The sequence below is a fragment of the Gymnoscopelus braueri genome (assembly GCF_963280865.1).
Source record: "Gymnoscopelus braueri genome assembly, chromosome: 2".
Lineage (NCBI taxonomy): Eukaryota > Metazoa > Chordata > Actinopteri > Myctophiformes > Myctophidae > Gymnoscopelus > Gymnoscopelus braueri.
The window spans coordinates 8,509,623-8,531,148 of record NC_137604.1 but is presented as its reverse complement, the minus strand read 5'-3'; the positions used below and the strand labels follow the sequence as shown (position 1 = coordinate 8,531,148).

The 21,526-nt window shown below is 39.2% G+C and overlaps 1 protein-coding gene across 1 annotated transcript in view; it reads left to right on the top strand.

Moving 5' to 3' along the window:
- Positions 1 to 21,526, top strand: part of LOC308101912 (uncharacterized protein) — a 109,027-nt gene that overhangs the window by 14,242 nt on the left and 73,259 nt on the right. Inside the window, exons 7-19 of the mRNA XM_080451458.1 lie at positions 152 to 544; positions 830 to 1,222; positions 3,204 to 3,641; positions 5,128 to 5,550; positions 7,037 to 7,465; positions 8,895 to 9,308; positions 9,926 to 10,189; positions 10,334 to 10,585; positions 10,708 to 10,959; positions 11,132 to 11,392; positions 11,596 to 11,910; positions 12,019 to 12,288; positions 12,839 to 12,922. Of these exons, the coding sequence (XP_080307584.1) occupies positions 152 to 544; positions 830 to 1,222; positions 3,204 to 3,641; positions 5,128 to 5,550; positions 7,037 to 7,465; positions 8,895 to 9,308; positions 9,926 to 10,189; positions 10,334 to 10,585; positions 10,708 to 10,959; positions 11,132 to 11,392; positions 11,596 to 11,910; positions 12,019 to 12,288; positions 12,839 to 12,922 (4,188 nt within the window). The remainder of the gene's footprint in view (positions 1 to 151; positions 545 to 829; positions 1,223 to 3,203; positions 3,642 to 5,127; positions 5,551 to 7,036; positions 7,466 to 8,894; positions 9,309 to 9,925; positions 10,190 to 10,333; positions 10,586 to 10,707; positions 10,960 to 11,131; positions 11,393 to 11,595; positions 11,911 to 12,018; positions 12,289 to 12,838; positions 12,923 to 21,526) is intronic.

Below are 21,526 nucleotides of genomic sequence, written 5' to 3'. Positions count from 1 at the left end.
TAACAACGGTTACTGTACAGTAGCTTACGCAAAGGTGCATTTGAATATTTAACATGAATCTTAATTTAGCTATGACTTGAATTAATATGATTTTATAACAAATCATGTTTTTCTTTTTACGTTGATTAAGCTTATTTTTCCTAATCTACAGGTTTACTTCTCAGAATCAAACAGGACACAGATTTCTGATGAATCTGTGTGTGCAAGCAGCTCTCCATGAGAGGTTAAACACACAAACAATAGAGGAAGTGTTTTCACTCTCTGAATATTGGCATCACAAATGGGACTTCCTCCTAGACCTGTACTCCCATGTCAAAGATTATGAGACTCAAACAGGCAGAAGTGTTCTTCCAGCACTACAACCACTTTACCAGTCAGCTCCTACAGTCTGGTCCATAGACCTCTCAGAGAGAAAGGCCTCTGTCCTCCTAGAATACTTGAAACTCAAACCATGGAAGAAACCAGTAGTGCTGAGAGGCTGGTCAGATGAAGAGAGTGAAGTGAGGATCTTCCTTCAGTGTCTACCCTACATCTCAAACCTCAGGTAACTGGGATTATGTATCTTTAATAATTGTGTCTCATTGTTACATTAAAAATTATGGAATTCATTTCTATTTAGAGAAGATATTAATTAAATAAGGAATACTAGTTATTTAAAGTACTTTCTTTTTACAAATGAATTCCGAGCTTATTGAAAGCAGCTAAAACACCCTTTTCTAAAAGCACAAGTAGTATTAATTTTAATTTTAATATATCAGCATGTAGCTAACAACATGTTGATATTTCTTTAATGTTGATTATTGAATGTGTTATTTTTCATAATCTACAGGTTTACTTCTCAGAATCAAACAGGACACAGATTTCTGATGAATCTGTGTGTGCAAGCAGCTCTCCATGAGAGGTTAAACACACAAACAATAGAGGAAGTGTTTTCACTGTCTGAATATTGGCATCACAAATGGGACTTCCTTCTAGACCTGTACTCCCATGTCAAAGACTATGAGACTCAAACAGGCAGAAGTGTTCTTCCAGCACTACAACCAGTTTACCAGGCAGCTCCTACAGTCTGGTCCATAGACCTCTCAGAGAGAAAGGTCTCCCTCCTCCTAGAGGTGATGAAACTCCAACCAGAGAAGAAACAAGTAGAGCTGAGAGGCTGGTCAGATGAAGAGAGTGAAGTGAAGATCTTCCTTCAGTGTCTACCCTACATCTCACAACTCAGGTTCATGTGTTTCCTTTCATTTGATATCTTGTCTATATATATATATATATATATATATATATATATATATATATATATATATATATATATATATATATATATATATATATATATATATATATATATATATGTATATAAAAACATTCTCAAAAGCTTATTTGAAGATTATGAGGTATTATTTATGCACACATGTATTTAACCACTTTCAACCTGGTGTCCCTTCTTATGGCATGCCATTATACAGTAGGTGAAAAATAACACAAATAGCAGATCTAAAAGCTCACAACGTAGTTGCGAAGCTGTTTATTAGGATTTTTGCCATGAGCTCTGGGATCTGAACACAGTAAAAGCCTGAGTGTTCATTTAACTCTGAGAGTGTACAAATGTAACCAAATGGACCCATAAGGGTCCATTTGGTTACATTTGTACACTCTCTGAGTTACAAATGGATAAATGAACACTGAGGATTTTTGTGTGTAGTCACGGGCACAGTCTCAAGTGTGCACATGTGCACCCCTGAATATGGACTAGTAAAAAATTATAATACAAAGACAGAGTTGTCTTTCTTAAAGGAGTAGTTCAACCAAAAACATTACTTATTTTTTATCAATTACACACCCCATGAAGCCTTGAATTCATGGAGATTTTCATTTTTTTTCTCGCATTCCTGAGCCAATAATATGATGACCTGTGGAGTCTCCGGTGGGAGACTCAATTGAGGAGATTCAATTGAGTCTCCTACTAAGTAGAGTCTTAGTAGAGTCTCCTACTTTATGTTTCCTTCTGAGCAGCCACCAGGTCATCAAATTATTAGCTCAGGAATGCGACACAAACAAAAATATCTCCATGAATTCAAGGCTTCATTGGGTGTGTAATTGATAGAAAATAAGTAATTTTGGGGGTGAACTACTCCTTTAATACAAAGAGCTGTGCAGCATATCCAGGATAGAAGCAAAGTGCAGAGAGAACAACAGAAACTATATGCTATAAGTATATGAAGTACATCAGTGGTTCACAACCTTTTTTACCCTGGAGACCCCCTTCTTACATCTGACAAAGCTGAGACCCCCCACACGTGCACACATGCATACATACACACACACACACACACACACACACACACACACACACACACACACACACACACACACACACACACACACACACACGTGCACACTTGTGTTTATTGGAGATTTTAAACACTTAAAGGGATATTTCACTTTCAAATAAAATAAACATTTAAAAAATATATAAAAAATAAATGAAAAAGGTAATGGAAAAATCACGGCCCCCTCACGCATTAGAGTGTCCTACTAATGTGTGAGGGGACCGTGATTTTGCCATAACTTTTTTCATTTTTTAAAAATATTTATTTTTAATGTTTATTTTATTTGAAAGTGAAATATCCCTTTAAGTCCTATATTCATCTGACAAAAAACTAAAATAGCGGATCTACAAGCCCACAACGCGTCACATTGCGATGCGTTGTGAGCTTGTAGATCCGCTATTTTAGTTTTAATGATTTTAAATACATTTTAACAATGTTGTTAGTGTGCTATTGAAGTTTATAAAAAACAAATTTAGCGGATCTACAAGCTCACAACACGTTGCTATGCAACACATTGTGAGGTTGTAGATCTGCTATATTTGGTTACTTTTTGTAACATTTCTTTTAATAATGTTTTAAGTGTGCTCCACAATTATTTTACATTTACGAGTAAGTTGTGATTTTTTGCTAAATGTTTAAATTGTCGGAATACCTCCAAACAGACAAAGTCACAATGTATCGCATGCCGACACATTGTGAGCTTGTAGATCGGCTTTTTCTTTTCTTTTTTTTAAACATTTATTTTAACAGTGTTATTAGTGTTCTCCACAATTATTTCTGTCACCTAAAATCTGAAGGATACAGTGTCCATCATTGTTTGGTTCTGTTTATGATGCAGAGATCAATATTTCATGTTGGTTTTCATTTGAACAGTTACAGTGTTGATGGTCCAGAACCAACCAAGTTCCTGGAGAAGCTCATCTGTGAAGCAGCAGAACAGGAAGAAGAAACAGGAGAGAAGATTCTGGAAATGTTGTCTTCTGTGTGTAATTACAAAACATTCCCCTTTATTGACGAGGATGATGACTGGGTACACAGGATGTGTCAAAGTGTTATACTACTGGACCTATACTCCTATGTGAAGAACTATGAGACTCAAACAGGCAGAAGTGCTCTTCCAGCATTACGACCAGTTTACCAGTCAGTTCCTACAGTCTGGTCCATAGACCTCTCAGAGAGAAAGGTCTCCCTCCTCCTAGAGGTGATGAAACTCCAACCAGAGAAGAAACCAGTAGAGCTGAGAGGCCGGTTAGATGAAGAGAGTGAAGTGAAGATCTTCCTTCAGTGTCTACCCTACATCTCACAACTCAGGTTCATATTTTTCCTTTCATTTACTATCTGTCTTTGTGTATATAAAATCTTTCTCAATAGCTTATTTGAAGATTATGAGGTATTATTTATGCACTCATTTATTTAACCACTTTCAACCTGGTTTCCCTTTTTGGCGCATGCCATTATACAGTAGGTGAAAAATAGCACAAATAGCAGATCTACAAGCTCACAATGTATGGTTGTGAAGCTGTTTATTATGATATTTGCCATGAGCTCTGGGATCTGAACACAGTAAAGCCTGAGTGCTAATTTAACTCTGAGAGTGTACAAATGTAACCAAATGGACCCATAAGGGTCCATTTGGTTACATTTGTACACTCTCTGAGTTACAAATGGATAAATGAACACTGAGGATTTTAGTGTGTAGTCACGGGCACAGTTGGTCACCAAGTGTGCACATGTGAACCCCTGGATATGGACTAGTAAAGAATTATAATACAAAGACAGAGTTTTCTTTCTTAAAGGAGTAGTTCACCCAAAAAAATGTCTTATTTTCTATCAATTACACACCTCATGAAGCCTTGAATTCATGGATATTTTTTTGTTTTTTTTCGCATTCCTGAGCCAATAATTTGATGACCGGCAGAGTCTCCGGTGGGAGACTCAATTGAGGAGACTCAATTGAGTCTCCTACTAAGTAGAGTCTGAGTAGAGTCTCCTACTTTATGTCTCCTACTGAGCAGTCACCCGGTCATCAAATTATTAGCTCAGGAATGCGGGAAAAAAAGAAAGATATCTCCATGATTTCAAGGCTTCATTGGGTGTGTACTTGATTGAAAATAAGTAATTTTTGGGGTGAACTACTCCTTTAATACAAAGAGCTGTGCAGTATATCCAGATTGAAGCAAAGAGCAGAGAGAACAACAGAAACTATATGCTATAAGTATATGAAATACATCAGTGGTTCACATCCTTTTTTACCTTGGAGCCCCCCTTCTTACATCTGACAAAGCTGAGACCCCCCACACGTGCACACATGCACACCCGCACACACACACTTGCACACTTGTGTTTATTAGACATTATAATCACTTAAGTTTTATATTCATATGACAGAAAGCAAAAATAGCGGATCTACAAGCCCACAACGCATCACATTGCGATGCGTTGTGAGCTCGTAGATCCGCTATTTTAGTTTTTCTTTTTCTTCTGTTACTTTTTGTAACATTTATTTTAATAATGTTATTAGTGTGCTCCACAATGATGTTACATGTGTGAGTTACTGTAGTTATGATTTTTTTTGCAAAAAAACAGACAAGCTCACAATGTGTCGCATTACAACGCATTGTGAACTTGTAGATTGGCCTTTTCTTTTCTTTTTTTTAAACATTTATTTTAACAGTGTTATTATTGTTCTCCACAATTATTTCTGTCACCTAAAATCTGAAGGATACATTGTCCATCATTGTTTGGTTCTGTTTATGATGCAGAGATCAATATTTCATGTTGGTTTTCATTTGAACAGTCGCAGTGTTGATTATCCAAATCAAAACAAGGTCCTGGGGAAGCTCTTCTGTGAAGCAGCAGAACAGGAAGAAGAAACAGGACAGAAGATTCTGGAATTGTTGTCTTCTGTGTGTAATTACAAAACATTCCCCTTCATTGACGAGAATGAGTATTACCAAGGTGATGCACTACTGTACCTATACTCCTATGTGAAGAACTATGAGACTCAAACAGGCAGAAGTGTTCTTCCGGCATTACAACCAGTTTACCAGTCAGCTCCTACAGTCTGGTACATAGACCTCTCAGAGAGAAAGGTCTCCCTCGTCCTAGAGGTGATGAAACTCCAACCAGAGAAGAAACCAGTAAAGCTGAGAGGCTGGTCAGATGAAGAGAGTGAAGTGAAGATCTTACTTCAGTGTCTACCCTACATCTCACAACTCAGGTTACTGTGTTTCCTTTCATTTACTATCTGTCTTTGTGTATATAAAATCTTTCTCAATAGCTTATTTGAAGATTATGAGGTATTATTTATGCACTCATTTATTTAACCACTTTCAACCTGGTTTCCCTTTTTGGCGCATGCCATTATACAGTAGGTGAAAAATAGCACAAATAGCAGATCTACAAGCTCACAATGTATGGTTGTGAAGCTGTTTATTATGATATTTGCCATGAGCTCTGGGATCTGAACACAGTAAAGCCTGAGTGCTAATTTAACTCTGAGAGTGTACAAATGTAACCAAATGGACCCATAAGGGTCCATTTGGTTACATTTGTACACTCTCTGAGTTACAAATGGATAAATGAACACTGAGGATTTTAGTGTGTAGTCACGGGCACAGTTGGTCACCAAGTGTGCACATGTGAACCCCTGGATATGGACTAGTAAAGAATTATAATACAAAGACAGAGTTTTCTTTCTTAAAGGAGTAGTTCACCCAAAAAAATGTCTTATTTTCTATCAATTACACACCTCATGAAGCCTTGAATTCATGGATATTTTTTTGTTTTTTTTCGCATTCCTGAGCCAATAATTTGATGACCGGCAGAGTCTCCGGTGGGAGACTCAATTGAGGAGACTCAATTGAGTCTCCTACTAAGTAGAGTCTGAGTAGAGTCTCCTACTTTATGTCTCCTACTGAGCAGTCACCCGGTCATCAAATTATTAGCTCAGGAATGCGGGAAAAAAAGAAAGATATCTCCATGATTTCAAGGCTTCATTGGGTGTGTACTTGATTGAAAATAAGTAATTTTTGGGGTGAACTACTCCTTTAATACAAAGAGCTGTGCAGTATATCCAGATTGAAGCAAAGAGCAGAGAGAACAACAGAAACTATATGCTATAAGTATATGAAATACATCAGTGGTTCACATCCTTTTTTACCTTGGAGCCCCCCTTCTTACATCTGACAAAGCTGAGACCCCCCACACGTGCACACATGCACACCCGCACACACACACTTGCACACTTGTGTTTATTAGACATTATAATCACTTAAGTTTTATATTCATATGACAGAAAGCAAAAATAGCGGATCTACAAGCCCACAACGCATCACATTGCGATGCGTTGTGAGCTCGTAGATCCGCTATTTTAGTTTTTCTTTTTCTTCTGTTACTTTTTGTAACATTTATTTTAATAATGTTATTAGTGTGCTCCACAATGATGTTACATGTGTGAGTTACTGTAGTTATGATTTTTTTTGCAAAAAAACAGACAAGCTCACAATGTGTCGCATTACAACGCATTGTGAACTTGTAGATTGGCCTTTTCTTTTCTTTTTTTTAAACATTTATTTTAACAGTGTTATTAGTGTTCTCCACAATTATCTCTGTCACCTAAAATCTGAAGGATACATTGTCCATCATTGTTTGGTTCTGTTTATGATGCAGAGATCAATATTTCATGTTGGTTTTCATTTGAACAGTCGCAGTGTTGATTATCCAAATCAAAACAAGGTCCTGGGGAAGCTCTTCTGTGAAGCAGCAGAACAGGAAGAAGAAACAGGAGAGAAGATTCTGGAATTGTTGTCTTCTGTGTGTAATTACAAAACATTCCCCTTCATTGACGAGAATGAGTATTACCAAGGTGATGCACTACTGTACCTATACTCCTATGTGAAGAACTATGAGACTCAAACAGGCAGAAGTGTTCTTCCGGCATTACAACCAGTTTACCAGTCAGCTCCTCCAGTCTGGTACATAGACCTCTCAGAGAGAAAGGTCTCCCTCGTCCTAGAGGTGATGAAACTCCAACCAGAGAAGAAACCAGTAAAGCTGAGAGGCTGGTCAGATGTAGAGAGTGAAGTGAAGATCTTACTTCAGTGTCTACCCTACATCTCACAACTCAGGTTACTGTGTTTCCTTTCATTTACTATCATGTCTTAATGTATATAAAAGGTTTCTCAAAAGCTTGTTTGAAGATTATCAGGTATATTTTATACACACATGTATTTAACCACTTTCAACCTGGTGTCCCTTTTTAGGGCATGCCGTTATACAGGAGGTGAAAAATAGCACAAATAGCAGATCTACAAGCTCACAACGCAGTTGTGAAGCTGTTAATTAGGATTTTTGCCATGAGCTCTGGGATCTGAACACAGTAAAAGCCTGAGTGTTAATTTAACTCTGAGAGTGTACACATGTAACCAAATGGACCCATAAGGGTCCATTTGGTTACATTTGTAAACTCTCTGAGTTACAAATGGATAAATGAACACTGAGGATTTTAGTGTGTAGTCACGGGCACAGTCTCAAGTGTGTACATGTGAACCCCTGGATATGGACTAGTAAAGAATTATAATACAAAGACAGAGTTTTCTTTCTTAAAGGAGTAGTTCACCCAAAAACATTACTTATTTTTTTTTATCAATTTCACCCCGTGAAGCCTTGAATTCATGGAGATATGTTTTTGTATCATTCCTGAGCCAATAATTTGATGACCGGCGGAGTCTCTGGTGGGAGACTCAATTGAGGAGACTCAATTGAGTCTCCTACTAAGTAGAGTCTCAGTAGAGTCTCCTACTTTATGTCTCCTACTGAGCAGCCACCCGGTCATCAAATTACTGGCTCAGGAATGCGAAAAAAAAACTAAAGAAATCTCCATGAATTCAAGGCTTCAATTGGGTGTGTAATTGATAGAAAATAAGTAATTTTTGGGGTGAACTACTCCTTTAATACAAAGAGCTGTGCAGCATATCCAGGATAGAAGCAAAGAGCAGAGAGAACAACAGAAACTATATGCTATAAGTATATGAAATACTTCAGTGGTTCACAACATGTTTTACCTTGGATTCCCCCTTCTTACATCTGACAAAGCTGAGACCCCCCCACACGTGCACACATGCGTGCTATTATAAGCATTTATAAAAAAATTAAAAGAATAGCGGATTTACAAGCTCACAACGTGTTGCGATGCAACACATTGTGAGGTTGTAAATCTGCTATATTTGGTTGCTTTTTGTAAAAAAGAATTTAATAAAGAAAGTGTGCTCCCCAATTATTTTACATTTAAGAGTTAGTTGTGATTGTTTGCAAAATTTTAAAATGTTGAATACCTCCAAACAGACAAGCTCACAATGTGTCGCATTGCAACGCATTGTGAGCTTGTAGATCATTCTTTTTTTACCCTTTTTTTTTAACATTTATTTTTTACAGTGTTATTAGTGTTCTCCACAATTATTCATTTCACCTAAAATCTGAAGGATACATTGTCCATCATTGTTTGGTTCTGTTTATGATGCAGAGATCAATAATTCTTGTTGGTTTTCATTTGAACTGTTGCAGTGTTTATGGTCCAGTACCAACCACGTTCCTGGGGAAGCTCATCTGTGAAGCAGCAGAACAGGAAGAAGAAACAGGAGAGAAGATTCTGGAATTGTTGTATTCTGTGTGTAATTACAAAACATTCCCCTTTGTTGACGAGAATAAGTACCAAGGTGATGCACTACTGCACCTATACTCCTATGTGAAGAACTATGAGACTCAAACAGGCAGAAGTGTTCTTCCAGCATTACAACCAGTTTACCAGTCAGCTCCTACTGTCTGGTCCATAGACCTCTCAGAGAGAAAGGTCTCCCTCCTCCTAGAGGTGATGAAACTCCAACCACAGAAGAAACCAGTAGAGCTGAGAGGCTGGTCAGATGAAGAGAGTGAAGTGAAGATCTTCCTTCAGTGTCTACCCTACATCTCACAACTCAGGTTCATTTGTTTCCCTTCATTTCTCTCTTATAAACGTTGTTATAAGTTGTCATACATGATGATAGAAATTTGTGTGAGTGTTATGGTGGAAAAAGTACTCAATTTCTTTAGTTAAGTAAAAAATATCAATATTGCACTGTAAAAATACTCTGTTACAAGTAAAAGTCCGGAATTAAAAATGTACTTGAGTAAAAGTACACAAGTATTGGTATCAAAATGTACTTAAAGTACCAAAAGTAGAAAGTACCTATTTCAAAAGTTTTCAAATGGATAAAATGGATACAAATCTTTTGAAAATAGCAGATCTACAAGCGCATAATGCTTCACATCGCAACCCATTGTGAGATATGTAGATCGGCCATTTTCATTATAGGGCTGAATTGGGTGTAAATAAAAAAAATCAATAAATGTGATTATAATGCATTATAGACCCGGCTTGTAAGTAAATTGTTACCTACATATAGTACTATTTAAAGTTTTATGTAACATGTATTCATGAATAACATTTGACATCAATATTTTCCAGCAATATACATCTGTATTAATTCTCAAAAGTATTATGTATGGGTTAATATTGCTGATGCAACATTTTCTTCCATAACTCATACATGTTTCAGATGTGATCCAGGATTCTTCCAGCACACGTGTAAATCCATCACTGTTAGATCCAGAGAGGATGTGGAACAGCTGGTCTCTCTCCTCCGTCTCCTTGATTTCACCCTGGTGCTGACAGGACAGTTATGGACAAACACCTGCAAGTCTGTGGGGAAAGTTCTGCAACTCTGTGGCTCTAGAGTGGATCTGGTCCTGACACCCAGCAAGATCTCTCTCAAAGGAGTTTCACTGCTTTTTAGACATGTAGCACAAATCCATAAACTAGGGTAGGCTATGATTATTAGATCCTATAAAGATTTTGACTATTAATTCTAAAGCCATATTACCTTGGCTCTGAAACATACGATGTAACGTTAGGACTAGCAGTGTTCATAAGTAAACGTTTTTATTTCCTTTTCATTGATTTTCAGACTGTCTGAAAGCATGGTGTTGCTACTTTTTCGATGGGTAAGAACAGGACGTTTGGCCTGTCCAGTGGCTATTGAAGAGCTTTCCCTTCTGAAGACCACTCCACAATCAGAGAGACTATTGTCCAGGGTTGTTAGTAATGTGGCATCCCTGCTGAGACACTGGTCAGTCAGATGTTTGGACATGACCAAGTCCAGCATCCATTCCTACCTCCTCCTTCCACTGTTGACTCACCATGATCAACTGACAATCAAGTAAGTCAATTTGATTTGTTGAGCCATAAAACATGTCAGTGATAAAAACCTTAACCAACTTTTATTCTAAACATGTTTATTAATGTATCTACATGCTGTACTCTGATCCTTCATTTCATTAGACTGTCTCCAGAGGTTCTGCAGCAGATAGCTGGTGTTGTGTTTACAGCTCAGGATGAGGACTTGACAAAGTGTTTCCTGGAGAAGGTTGGTGGAGATCTGACCTCCTGCTCTCTAGACTGGGAGGTTCTTCTCTATCTGCTACAGCAGTCATCAGCCCAGATGTTCACTGTGGACTTGAGGAAGAAGAACAGGATCTCAGAGAGAAGCATCACAGGTCTTTTACCCTTTCTGGACAGAGTTTTATTTATAAGGTGAGTTTAAAATGACCGGTGAATGTAACTTTGTTTCCTTGTGTTTCTCAATTAAATGTAGACGATATTCTTTGACAATACAAAATAATAGCTAATGCATTTAATTTTACACAGTTAGTCTTACTGTAATTGTAATTCAACATTCTATACTAACAATAATCCATGTTTTCAGACCCAGTCCCAGCTTTACATTGGGTACCATCAGAGAGACATATAAATGTCATTCCAGTGACTGTGTGTCCAGTTTATTGAGGTCATTAGAACATGTAATCAACCTGAACAACACAGAGCTGGACACAGTGGACTGTGATGCTCTGCTCTTTACCCTCAAACACTGTGACAAAGTGACACAACTCAGTCTGTTGTGGACCTCCATACCACCAGAAGCAGTTAAGAGCATCCTGTACTCTCTGGACAAAGTCTCTCATCTCAGGTAAGTTGGATGTAGCCAATTATCAATGCTGTAACATGCATTTCGATTATGCATTGTGAATACTATTTATGATTATGAATACATTATCCTACATGGGTAATTCAAGGTGTCTAGTTGCTTTGTATGGTTATGTATCTGCATATTTTATAGATATTAAATATGAACTAATGATTTAATGTGTTTGTTGTACATCCTCATACCAGCGTTGACAGGAGTCTGCTGCTGGCGTTCCTCCACTGCTGCACTACCTGTCAGACACAGCAGGGGGCAGCAGCAGCAGCAGCAGGTCTGCTCAGAGCTCTACAGTACAGACTGGATCTGTCCTGCTCCTCCTCTGTGGACCTGTCAGAGCAACAGCAGGTGGTGTCTCTGTCTCTGACTGTCACACACTGCAGGGACATCTCTACTGTCCTGGGACACAGCAGCAGCCAGGACACACAGCTCATCCTATCAGACTGTGAGGTAGAGGACAGTGGGCTGGACCTGTTGTTCCCTGTCCTCAACAGAGTCCATCTGAGGTGAGAAGGACAACACTTTGCTGCCTGCTGTTGCTTTTTCATCACTGGTCTTATGTGTCGACTAGAAGCAGGTTTACAACTGCTCATTGTTGTGTATTTCTTGTCCAGATGCAGTAAATCCCTCCTTCTCCAGCTCCTATCTCTGGTCTCTGTGGGCAGTGAAAGGAACACAGTGATGCGAGCAGGTTCCCTGGCTGGAGCCCTGGGTGGAGAGCTGGACCTCAGTGAGACCAGACTAGATCAGAAGGCCTGCAGATGTTTGGCCCTGGTTCTGGAACACTCTGAGGGACTGACAGAACTGGACCTCAGTCACTGTCACCTCACTGACCAGCTACTAGAGACTCTGATCCCCCACCTGCACAAAGCACACGTCCTGGAGTGAGTCGTCTTATAGAATGGAGTTGTGTGTGTGTGTGTGTGTGTGTGTGTGTGTGTGTGTGTCAGTGACGGCTCCAGAGAATTCTGGCAGGGGGGGCTATGTGGGGGCTGACTTTTTTCCAGCGGGGGCTTGACGCATGCGCGAGATTTTTTTTGCGGTTTCGGCCCGGTTTCGGGTCCAAAAATGTGCGGGTTCGGGCGGGTTTTGGTACTTTATCTCGGTTTTAGGGTTAGGGTTAGGGTTAGGTTAGGGTTACATTATTTAATTCACATTTTTGCCTGATTTTACCGATTTATTTATTAATAAAATATAATATAAATATTTTTTCTTAAAAATTGGGTTTGTGGCAGGGGGTGCTTAGGGGGGGCTAGGCTTTCGCCAGGGGGTGCTTGTGCCCCCCCAAGCCCCCCCCTGGCGCCGTCCCTGGTGTGTGTGTGTGTGTGTGTGTGTGTGTGTGTGTGTGTGTGTGTGTGTGTGTGTGTGTGTGTGTGTGTGTGTATGAGATACTAATCTATTCCTTTGTTCTTTCTCTTCCTTGTGTTGTTGTAGTCTGAGTCACAACAAACTCACTGATGCTCTAACAGACAGATTAGTCCAGCTGCTCTCCATCAATACCTCCATCCAAACTGTACGGTGAGTAGAATGAACTTGTGTTTGGATGTGCGCATTATTAATAGAAGAACCTAATGTCCTCAGGTGTGTAGAGAAGTCAATCATTAACATGGTTTATACACACATCATATCTGTTGAATAAAATGTTCCATCCTTTGATGTCTTTCCAGACTCTTCAACAACTGCTTCATGGACAGAACCCTGTTCCTGAAAGACAAGCGTTTTGAAATATGGTGAACCAATCAACAGCAGGCTTTGAAATGAGGTGATCCAATCACCAACAGGCTTTGATCCAAGTAGAACTAGTAGAGAAATGTGTCACAGTACCTCAAAATGTAGTTAGTCATGTGTCAACTGTGCTTAATAGATCAAAGTTTTCATCTAAAATAGTCAATTCTGCTGTGTCCATTTTTATCCAAATTTATATTTCTTGTCACTATAAGTGAATTATTAGTTGTGTCAACAGAGTGTGTGTCTCTGGTGATTGAGGCTTTTATTTAATTTTTCGTCATTGAAATGGTTCAATGCCAGCAATGTTTTTTTTATACTTAAGCATTTTGACTTAAGTTGTGTGTCTTACAGTTTTAGTGTTAATTTAAATTGTCCATATACTGTATGTACAGTAGCTGAATCTAAAATCATTAGTTACAAATGACACTTATCAGCAGGCTGTGTCACACTGTCATATGAAGCAGTTATATTTTTATGGTAATAATGTTATGGAAATGAAAATATGCATCTTCAAAGTAGTAGCTCAGAGGATGGACATTGATTGAATACTTTATTAGACAGAAATGTAAACAGCACAAGATACAGTCAGACATTTGGGCTAAAAGGATAACACAACAAAGTCCTGGGGACTTGTTTCCATTGTGGTCCTAAACATATTGCTGCTGACTGGGTGTGTACATTCACTCATTTGAAACAGTACTTATATGGACCCTACAACAACTGGTACCAAAGAGATTTTATGTAAGTTGTATACAAGTTTATTTTAGCTATGGATCAGTATGTGATTTCTTATTTTATCGGCAGCTTTTTATACAGTATAAAGGAAATGGGAGGAATTGTACATTTCTGCTGTAGAGACAAGATCTTTTCTTGTCAATGACTTCATCACTCGACTGTGACTCGTGGCAAATCAATAATGGAATGACATTTATTTATTGTTCAACACAAGGTATCATTTATTTCATTTCATTGGGGGAGAAAATGTCAAACAGAATCATGCAACTTACTGTAAGTTCGATTGTTGTCTAATAAATCAAAGCCATAAAACAAGAATACATGTATTCATATCTTTTAGTGTTATAACAGTTTTTACTGCATTTCAATGAGTTCAAATAAAACAGTATTGCATGAAAGTAAAGATGTTAACTTTTGTTTTAAACCAGTGCTTGTGTGCAGTAATGATTCTGTAGGGTGGTTTGAACAGTTATCATCGTTTCAAAGTACTTAATGGACCCTACAAACAAACTGGTACCAAAGAGATTTAGCCTCTTTAGGAGATAATTCTGCTCTGAAACATGGACTAAGATTGGAGAGAAAAATCCAGATGTTTGTCCACAAGGGGGAGCTGTTGATTTATCATTCAAACGAACAGGTTGGGGATTGGATTAGGCAGTGGTGGGAAACTTAAGTAAAAGTATCAATACTGCAATCGAAATACTCTGTTACAAGTAAAAGTCCGGTAATAGAAATGTACTTAAAGTACCAAAAGTAAAAGTATTCATTATGCAGAATGTCCCTTTTCACAAGGTATCATGTATAAAATGTATACACATCTTTTGAAAATAGATGCGACGCTGTCAGCTTGTAGATCGGCTATTTTCAAATGGCCGAAATGTATAAAGACTTTTACTTTTAACTAAGTATTTCTACATTGCAGTATTGATACTTTTACTTAAGTAAAAAAGGGTGAGTACTTTTTCCACCACTGGACTTAGTATTAACTTTATGGCCCTCGCTGAATATCAGTGGGATGTAACCTCTTATTTTTAACTCTGTATGTAACATGCTAAAATGTCCCCCCCCCCCCCCCCCCCCCATATAGAGTCTTGTTGAGTTGTCCAAAATTAGGGATATTTTCAGGAGAAATTACAGAGAAAGGGTAAACATTCAGGAGTCTCCTGCTAGGTAACAGGATAGGTGGGCATGGGCACTATTATAGAGCGACATCTGGGCACCTCAGGGACATCTGGGCACCTCAGGGACATCTGGGCACCTCAGGGACATCTGGGCACCTCAATGTAAAATTGGCTGTTTTGCCCAAAATGTTCAAAAAATTAATATTAGAAAAATGGTCTTAAGTAAAGTAAAGTATACATGATTGGAACCTGCTTAAAAATCGACAATTAAGCTCTAATATTTCTACAATTGCTACAAAAACTGGATATCCAGTCATTTTGGGTCATAAACAAGAAGTTGAAGGAGAAATTAAGTCTGATAATGATGTACCGTGCATGTTCACATCATTTGTACTTTACTTTACTTCAGACAAATAAGTAAATATATATTTTTAACATTGTGGACAAAATAGCAAATTTTACATGGAGGTGCCCAGATGTCCTAGTGCCCACCTATCCTGTATCCTCCTGCTAAATGCAGGAGGGTTGGCGGGTAGAGGGCAGCATTACACCTCTCAGTGTAGGCTACTAAGAACAACAACAACAACAACAACAACATCAGAGTCTGGCAGGGTTGGCAGGGAGGGAGGGATGGATGGATGGATGGATGGATGAATGGATGGATGGGTGGATGGATGGATGGATGGATGGATTGAATACTTTATTAGAAGTTTGCAGAAAAAAGAACATGAAAGTACAGTTCAATACAAGGTCAGCTAATAGGAATTAAAAAACCCAAGAAAGCCATTGGCTTGTTTCCATTGGGGTCCTTTAAATCTGTCTGTTTATTATAAGCGACTTTGGGCTTGTTTTTCTGTAAAGTTGTTTGTAAATATTGGTTAGTTTTTGGGCTTGTTTCTAAAGTGTACACTTTAGAAACAAGCCCAAATAATCAACTATGTAGTTGATTATTTGGGCTTGTTTATAAAGTGTAATTACTTATTTGGGCTTGTTTCTAAAGTGTAGTTGATTATTTGGGCTTGTTTCTAAAGTGTAGTTGATTATTTGGGCTTGTTTATAAAGTGTAATTACTTATTTGGGCTTGTTTCTAAAGTGTAGTTGATTATTTGGGCTTGTTTCTAAAGTGTAGTTGATTATTTGGGCTTGTTTATAAAGTGTAATTACTTATTTGGGCTTGTTTCTAAAGTGTAGTTGATTATTTGGGCTTGTTTCTAAAGTGTAGTTGATTATTTGGGCTTGTTTCTAAAGTGTAGTTGATTATTTGGGCTTGTTTATAAAGTGTAATTACTTATTTGGGCTTGTTTCTAAAGTGTAGTTGATTATTTGGGCTTGTTTCTAAAGTGTAGTTGATTATTTGGGCTTGTTTATAAAGTGTAATTACTTATTTGGGCTTGTTTCTAAAGTGTAGTTGATTATTTGGGCTTGTTTCTAAAGTGTAGTTGATTATTTGGGCTTGTTTCTAAAGTGTAGTTGATTATTTGGGCTTGTTTCTAAAGTGAAGTTGATTATTTGGGCTTGTTTCTAAAGTGTAGTTGATTATTTGGGCTTGTTTATAAAGTGTAATTACTTATTTGGGCTTGTTTCTAAAGTGTAGTTGATTATTTGGGCTTGTTTCTAAAGTGTAGTTGATTATTTGGGCTTGTTTCTAAAGTGAGTTGCTTGTTTTTTCTTATTTCTTTATTTTATTATGGTTGAAACCAGTGGTTCTCAAACATGTTCATGTCAAGGTGTCATGTCACCCTGTATTCGTCCACAGACCCTCATCTGAAAAATATTTAGTTCCAGGGACGCCCCATACAAGATTTGTGTTGTTAGAATCACGTTTCATTTTTTAAAAGATGTTTTTGAAAATCGCAGATCTACAAGCTCACAAAGCGTCACATCAGACTGACCAGCATTACGTGTGAACATTATGTGAACATTCCTCAACTTTTAGCTATTTCTGCCTATATAAGGCCTTACATAAAAGGCTGCTGATTCACAATAGAACCAAATATTGGCGTTGGTTTGGGATGTAGAGCCACTAACTGTAGGCCAGGGGTCTTCAACGTTTTTTCAGCCCAAGGACCCCTTAGCAGAGAGAGGACAAGTTTGAACTTTGGACAAGTTTGAATATTTTTTACATAAATCTTCTCTTCTGGGGCTCCCTGGCACAAAACATTTTCAGATGGGTGTCCATGGCCAAATATATATCGATTTGGGGGTCCCTGCAATATTGTTAATGTTCGTATTCACTCCTGTTTTGAGTTTCAAGTGCTGGCAGCTGTGTGCCAGTCACAGGTGTGACAGGTATGGTACTTAATACATTACAGGGTACACTGTCATGTTTGTGTTTTAAGTAAACTGAAACACTGATGAGGAGCAAAGATGTGCAGACTTTAATTATTTTATACTGACATTACTCTTTACACGAAGTTAATATACAAGAAAAGCGCATAATCGCTTTGGGTTGGAAAAATGTTAATGGACCGTGAATAGGTGCGTGCCTTAAGGAGATGTCCTCATCTACTGTATGTACATGGAAAGGTTTACTTACATTATTAGGAAAAAAACATGTGTTTGAAAAAATGTTTTATGTTTAAATTTTTTTGTCTAATTTTGGTTTATCTTATGTTAGTGTTCTTTTTAATGTGTTTAATTTTAATTTTGTAATTTGTTATACCGTCTTAATGTAAGGTTTTTGTTTTTGTTATGGTTATGTTGGTATGGCTTTTTGGAAATGAGAGTAATTGTTAAGGGGATGTGGGAGAGAGGTGGAGGTATGTATGTATGTATGAGAGGGTTTTGATGTTGTCATTGTAAGTAAAAAATTGATCAATAAACACATTGTTAAAATAAAAAACATGAAGTTAATATCGAGGGTAAAGTGCTTGGGAGTGCTAAAAGGATAACACAATAAGCCCCGTGGGTTTGTTTCCATTGTGGTCCTTTATATTCAATTCATCACTCTCAGGGGGCACTGAAACACTTATAATCGGCTGATTGCTTAGAACCGGGCTCAAGAGCCACTGAGAGGCCTAGCTGGTTTGTACGGCCAGCCAGTTGTCCTGGTACTCTGTGTAGGGTCAATATGTTCCTCAAGCGTCGCTGATTACCCTGCATTGCCTGATGCGTTATTCCTGGTTGGGTCTATGCTGTTCACTCTGGAAGGGTTAGGACTGGGTCTAATGTCGATGATGATATAAGATTAACCCTGACAGACGGCTTGTTTTATAACCCTGAGGGTGGCTCCTGACATCACGGTGGTGATGTCAGGTGGTGTCAGGCCTTCCCACATATGGAGCTGGCTATGTCTATCATGCCCAAACCGATTACACTGGATGGCCTGATGAGCTATTCCTGATTGGGTCTATGTTGCTCACTCTGGAAGGGTTAGGACTGGGTCTAATGCCGATGATGAGACTAGATCAACCCTGACATACGGCTTGTTTTATAACACTGAGGGTGGCTCCTGACATCACGGCGGTGATGTCAGGTGGTGTCAGGCATTCCCACATATGGAGCTGGCTATGTCTGTCATGCCCAAACCGGGGACTATGATGTCAGTCCTGGATGGTTCCGGTTATATCCGTATATGGGGTTTCTAGAAGGAGTGTTCTGATGTTAGAGCTAGGTAGGTTTTAGGAATCTCCTTTCCTAGCTATTCTATACTGTCAGACTTTGTCTCCATTTATGGGGATAGGCGAGTGTCAATATAATCGGCTGATTGCTTAGAACCGGGCTCAAGAGCCACTGAGAGGCCTAGCTGGTTTGTACGGCCAGCCAGTTGTCCTGGTACTCTGTGTAGGGTCAATATGTTCCTCAAGCGTCGCTGATTACCCTGCATTGCCTGATGCGTTATTCCTGGTTGGGTCTATGCTGTTCACTCTGGAAGGGTTAGGACTGGGTCTAATGTCGATGATGATATAAGATTAACCCTGACAGACGGCTTGTTTTATAACCCTGAGGGTGGCTCCTGACATCACGGTGGTGATGTCAGGTGGTGTCAGGCCTTCCCACATATGGAGCTGGCTATGTCTATCATGCCCAAACCGGGGACTATGATGTCAGTCCTGGATGGTTCACGTTATACCCGTATATGGGGTTTCTAGAAGGAGTGTTCTGATGTCAGAGCTAGGTGTGTTTTAGGAATCTCCTTTCCTAGCTATTCTATAACATCAGCCTTTGTCTCCATTTATGGAGATAGGCGAGTATGCCCCGAATGTTCGTAACAGGCACGGTGGCGCAGTCGGTAGCGCTGTCGCCTCACAGCAAGAAGGTCCTGGGTTCGATTGCCGCCGGGGACGCTGTGGGCGTGTCTTCTCCTCCGCGTCATCAGCGCCCATACCCTAGGTGGGGTTGGCGAAAGGGCCTACTCTGTGTGGAGTTTGCATGTTCTCCCCGTGTCTCCCAGGGTAGTTAATACCCTCACAAAAACATGTAGTAATCCTGGTCACTATACCGCCTCCATGACAGCCGGGGCGCCTGATGGAGGGGAAGGGAACTGGTTGGAATAACGTGTTCCTTCCACGCGCTACGTCCTGCCAGGCGATTTGGGGGTCCCTGCAATATTGTTAATGTTCGTATTCACTCCTGTTTTGAGTTTCAAGTGCTGGCAGCTGTGTGCCAGTCACAGGTGTGACAGGTATGGTACTTAATACATTACAGGGTACACTGTCATGTTTGTGTTTTAAGTAAACTGAAACACTGATGAGGAGCAAAGATGTGCAGACTTTAATTATTTTATACTGACATTACTCTTTACACGAAGTTAATATACAAGAAAAGCGCATAATCGCTTTGGGTTGGAAAAATGTTAATGGACCGTGAATAGGTGCGTGCCTTAAGGAGATGTCCTCATCTACTGTATGTACATGGAAAGGTTTACTTACATTATTAGGAAAAAAACATGTGTTTGAAAAAATGTTTTATGTTTAAATTTTTTTGTCTAATTTTGGTTTATCTTATGTTAGTGTTCTTTTTAATGTGTTTAATTTTAATTTTGTAATTTGTTATACCGTCTTAATGTAAGGTTTTTGTTTTTGTTATGGTTATGTTGGTATGGCTTTTTGGAAATGAGAGTAATTGTTAAGGGGATGTGGGAGAGAGGTGGAGGTATGTATGTATGTATGAGAGGGTTTTGATGTTGTCATTGTAAGTAAAAAATTGATCAATAAACACATTGTTAAAATAAAAAACATGAAGTTAATATCGAGGGTAAAGTGCTTGGGAGTGCTAAAAGGATAACACAATAAGCCCCGTGGGTTTGTACGGCCAGCCAGTTGTCCTGGTACTCTGTGTAGGGTCAATATGTTCCTCAAGCGTCGCTGATTACCCTGCATTGCCTGATGCGTTATTCCTGGTTGGGTCTATGCTGTTCACTCTGGAAGGGTTAGGACTGGGTCTAATGTCGATGATGATATAAGATTAACCCTGACAGACGGCTTGTTTTATAACCCTGAGGGTGGCTCCTGACATCACGGTGGTGATGTCAGGTGGTGTCAGGCCTTCCCACATATGGAGCTGGCTATGTCTATCATGCCCAAACCGGGGACTATGATGTCAGTCCTGGATGGTTCACGTTATACCCGTATATGGGGTTTCTAGAAGGAGTGTTCTGATGTCAGAGCTAGGTGTGTTTTAGGAATCTCCTTTCCTAGCTATTCTATAACATCAGCCTTTGTCTCCATTTATGGAGATAGGCGAGTATGCCCCGAATGTTCGTAACAGGCACGGTGGCGCAGTCGGTAGCGCTGTCGCCTCACAGCAAGAAGGTCCTGGGTTCGATTGCCGCCGGGGACGCTGTGGGCGTGTCTTCTCCTCCGCGTCATCAGCGCCCATACCCTAGGTGGGGTTGGCGAAAGGGCCTACTCTGTGTGGAGTTTGCATGTTCTCCCCGTGTCTCCCAGGGTAGTTAATACCCTCACAAAAACATGTAGTAATCCTGGTCACTATACCGCCTCCATGACAGCCGGGGCGCCTGATGGAGGGGAAGGGAACTGGTTGGAATAACGTGTTCCTTCCACGCGCTACGTCCTGCCAGGGAAACTCCCCCCTGTCAGGTGACAAGAAGGTCAGTTGGCTCTCATGCACTGAAGGAAGCATGAGCTCGGCCCTGGCCTCCCCAGGCTGTGGGGGACTGGTGTAGTGCTGGTGTAGGGCTGGTGTAGCGCCCAGGATCACTTAGGAAATTGGCACCGGGTGAAAAAAAATGGTTTACAAAAATCGCTGGATAAAAAAATTAAATAAAGTCATCACTCTCCGTCTCTCTCTCTCTTATATTTTAGTGCAGTTCACTAGAAACAATACATTTAGAAAAAAGAATGCAGCATAAATCAATGTGTTCTTCTGGGATATTTTTTATTTTGGGGAGTTTAATTCAGAAATGCAAATGTATAAAAACACAAACTAAATTTAACAATTAGATTCTTTTTTTCTTTTTTATATTCAGTCAATACCTCAACATTATCCATTATTATACTGGATATAGAGAATCTTCTAGGGAGGCTATCCTTTAAAAAAAATCAAATGAGTTAAATTTTTGTGCTAGTAATTATGA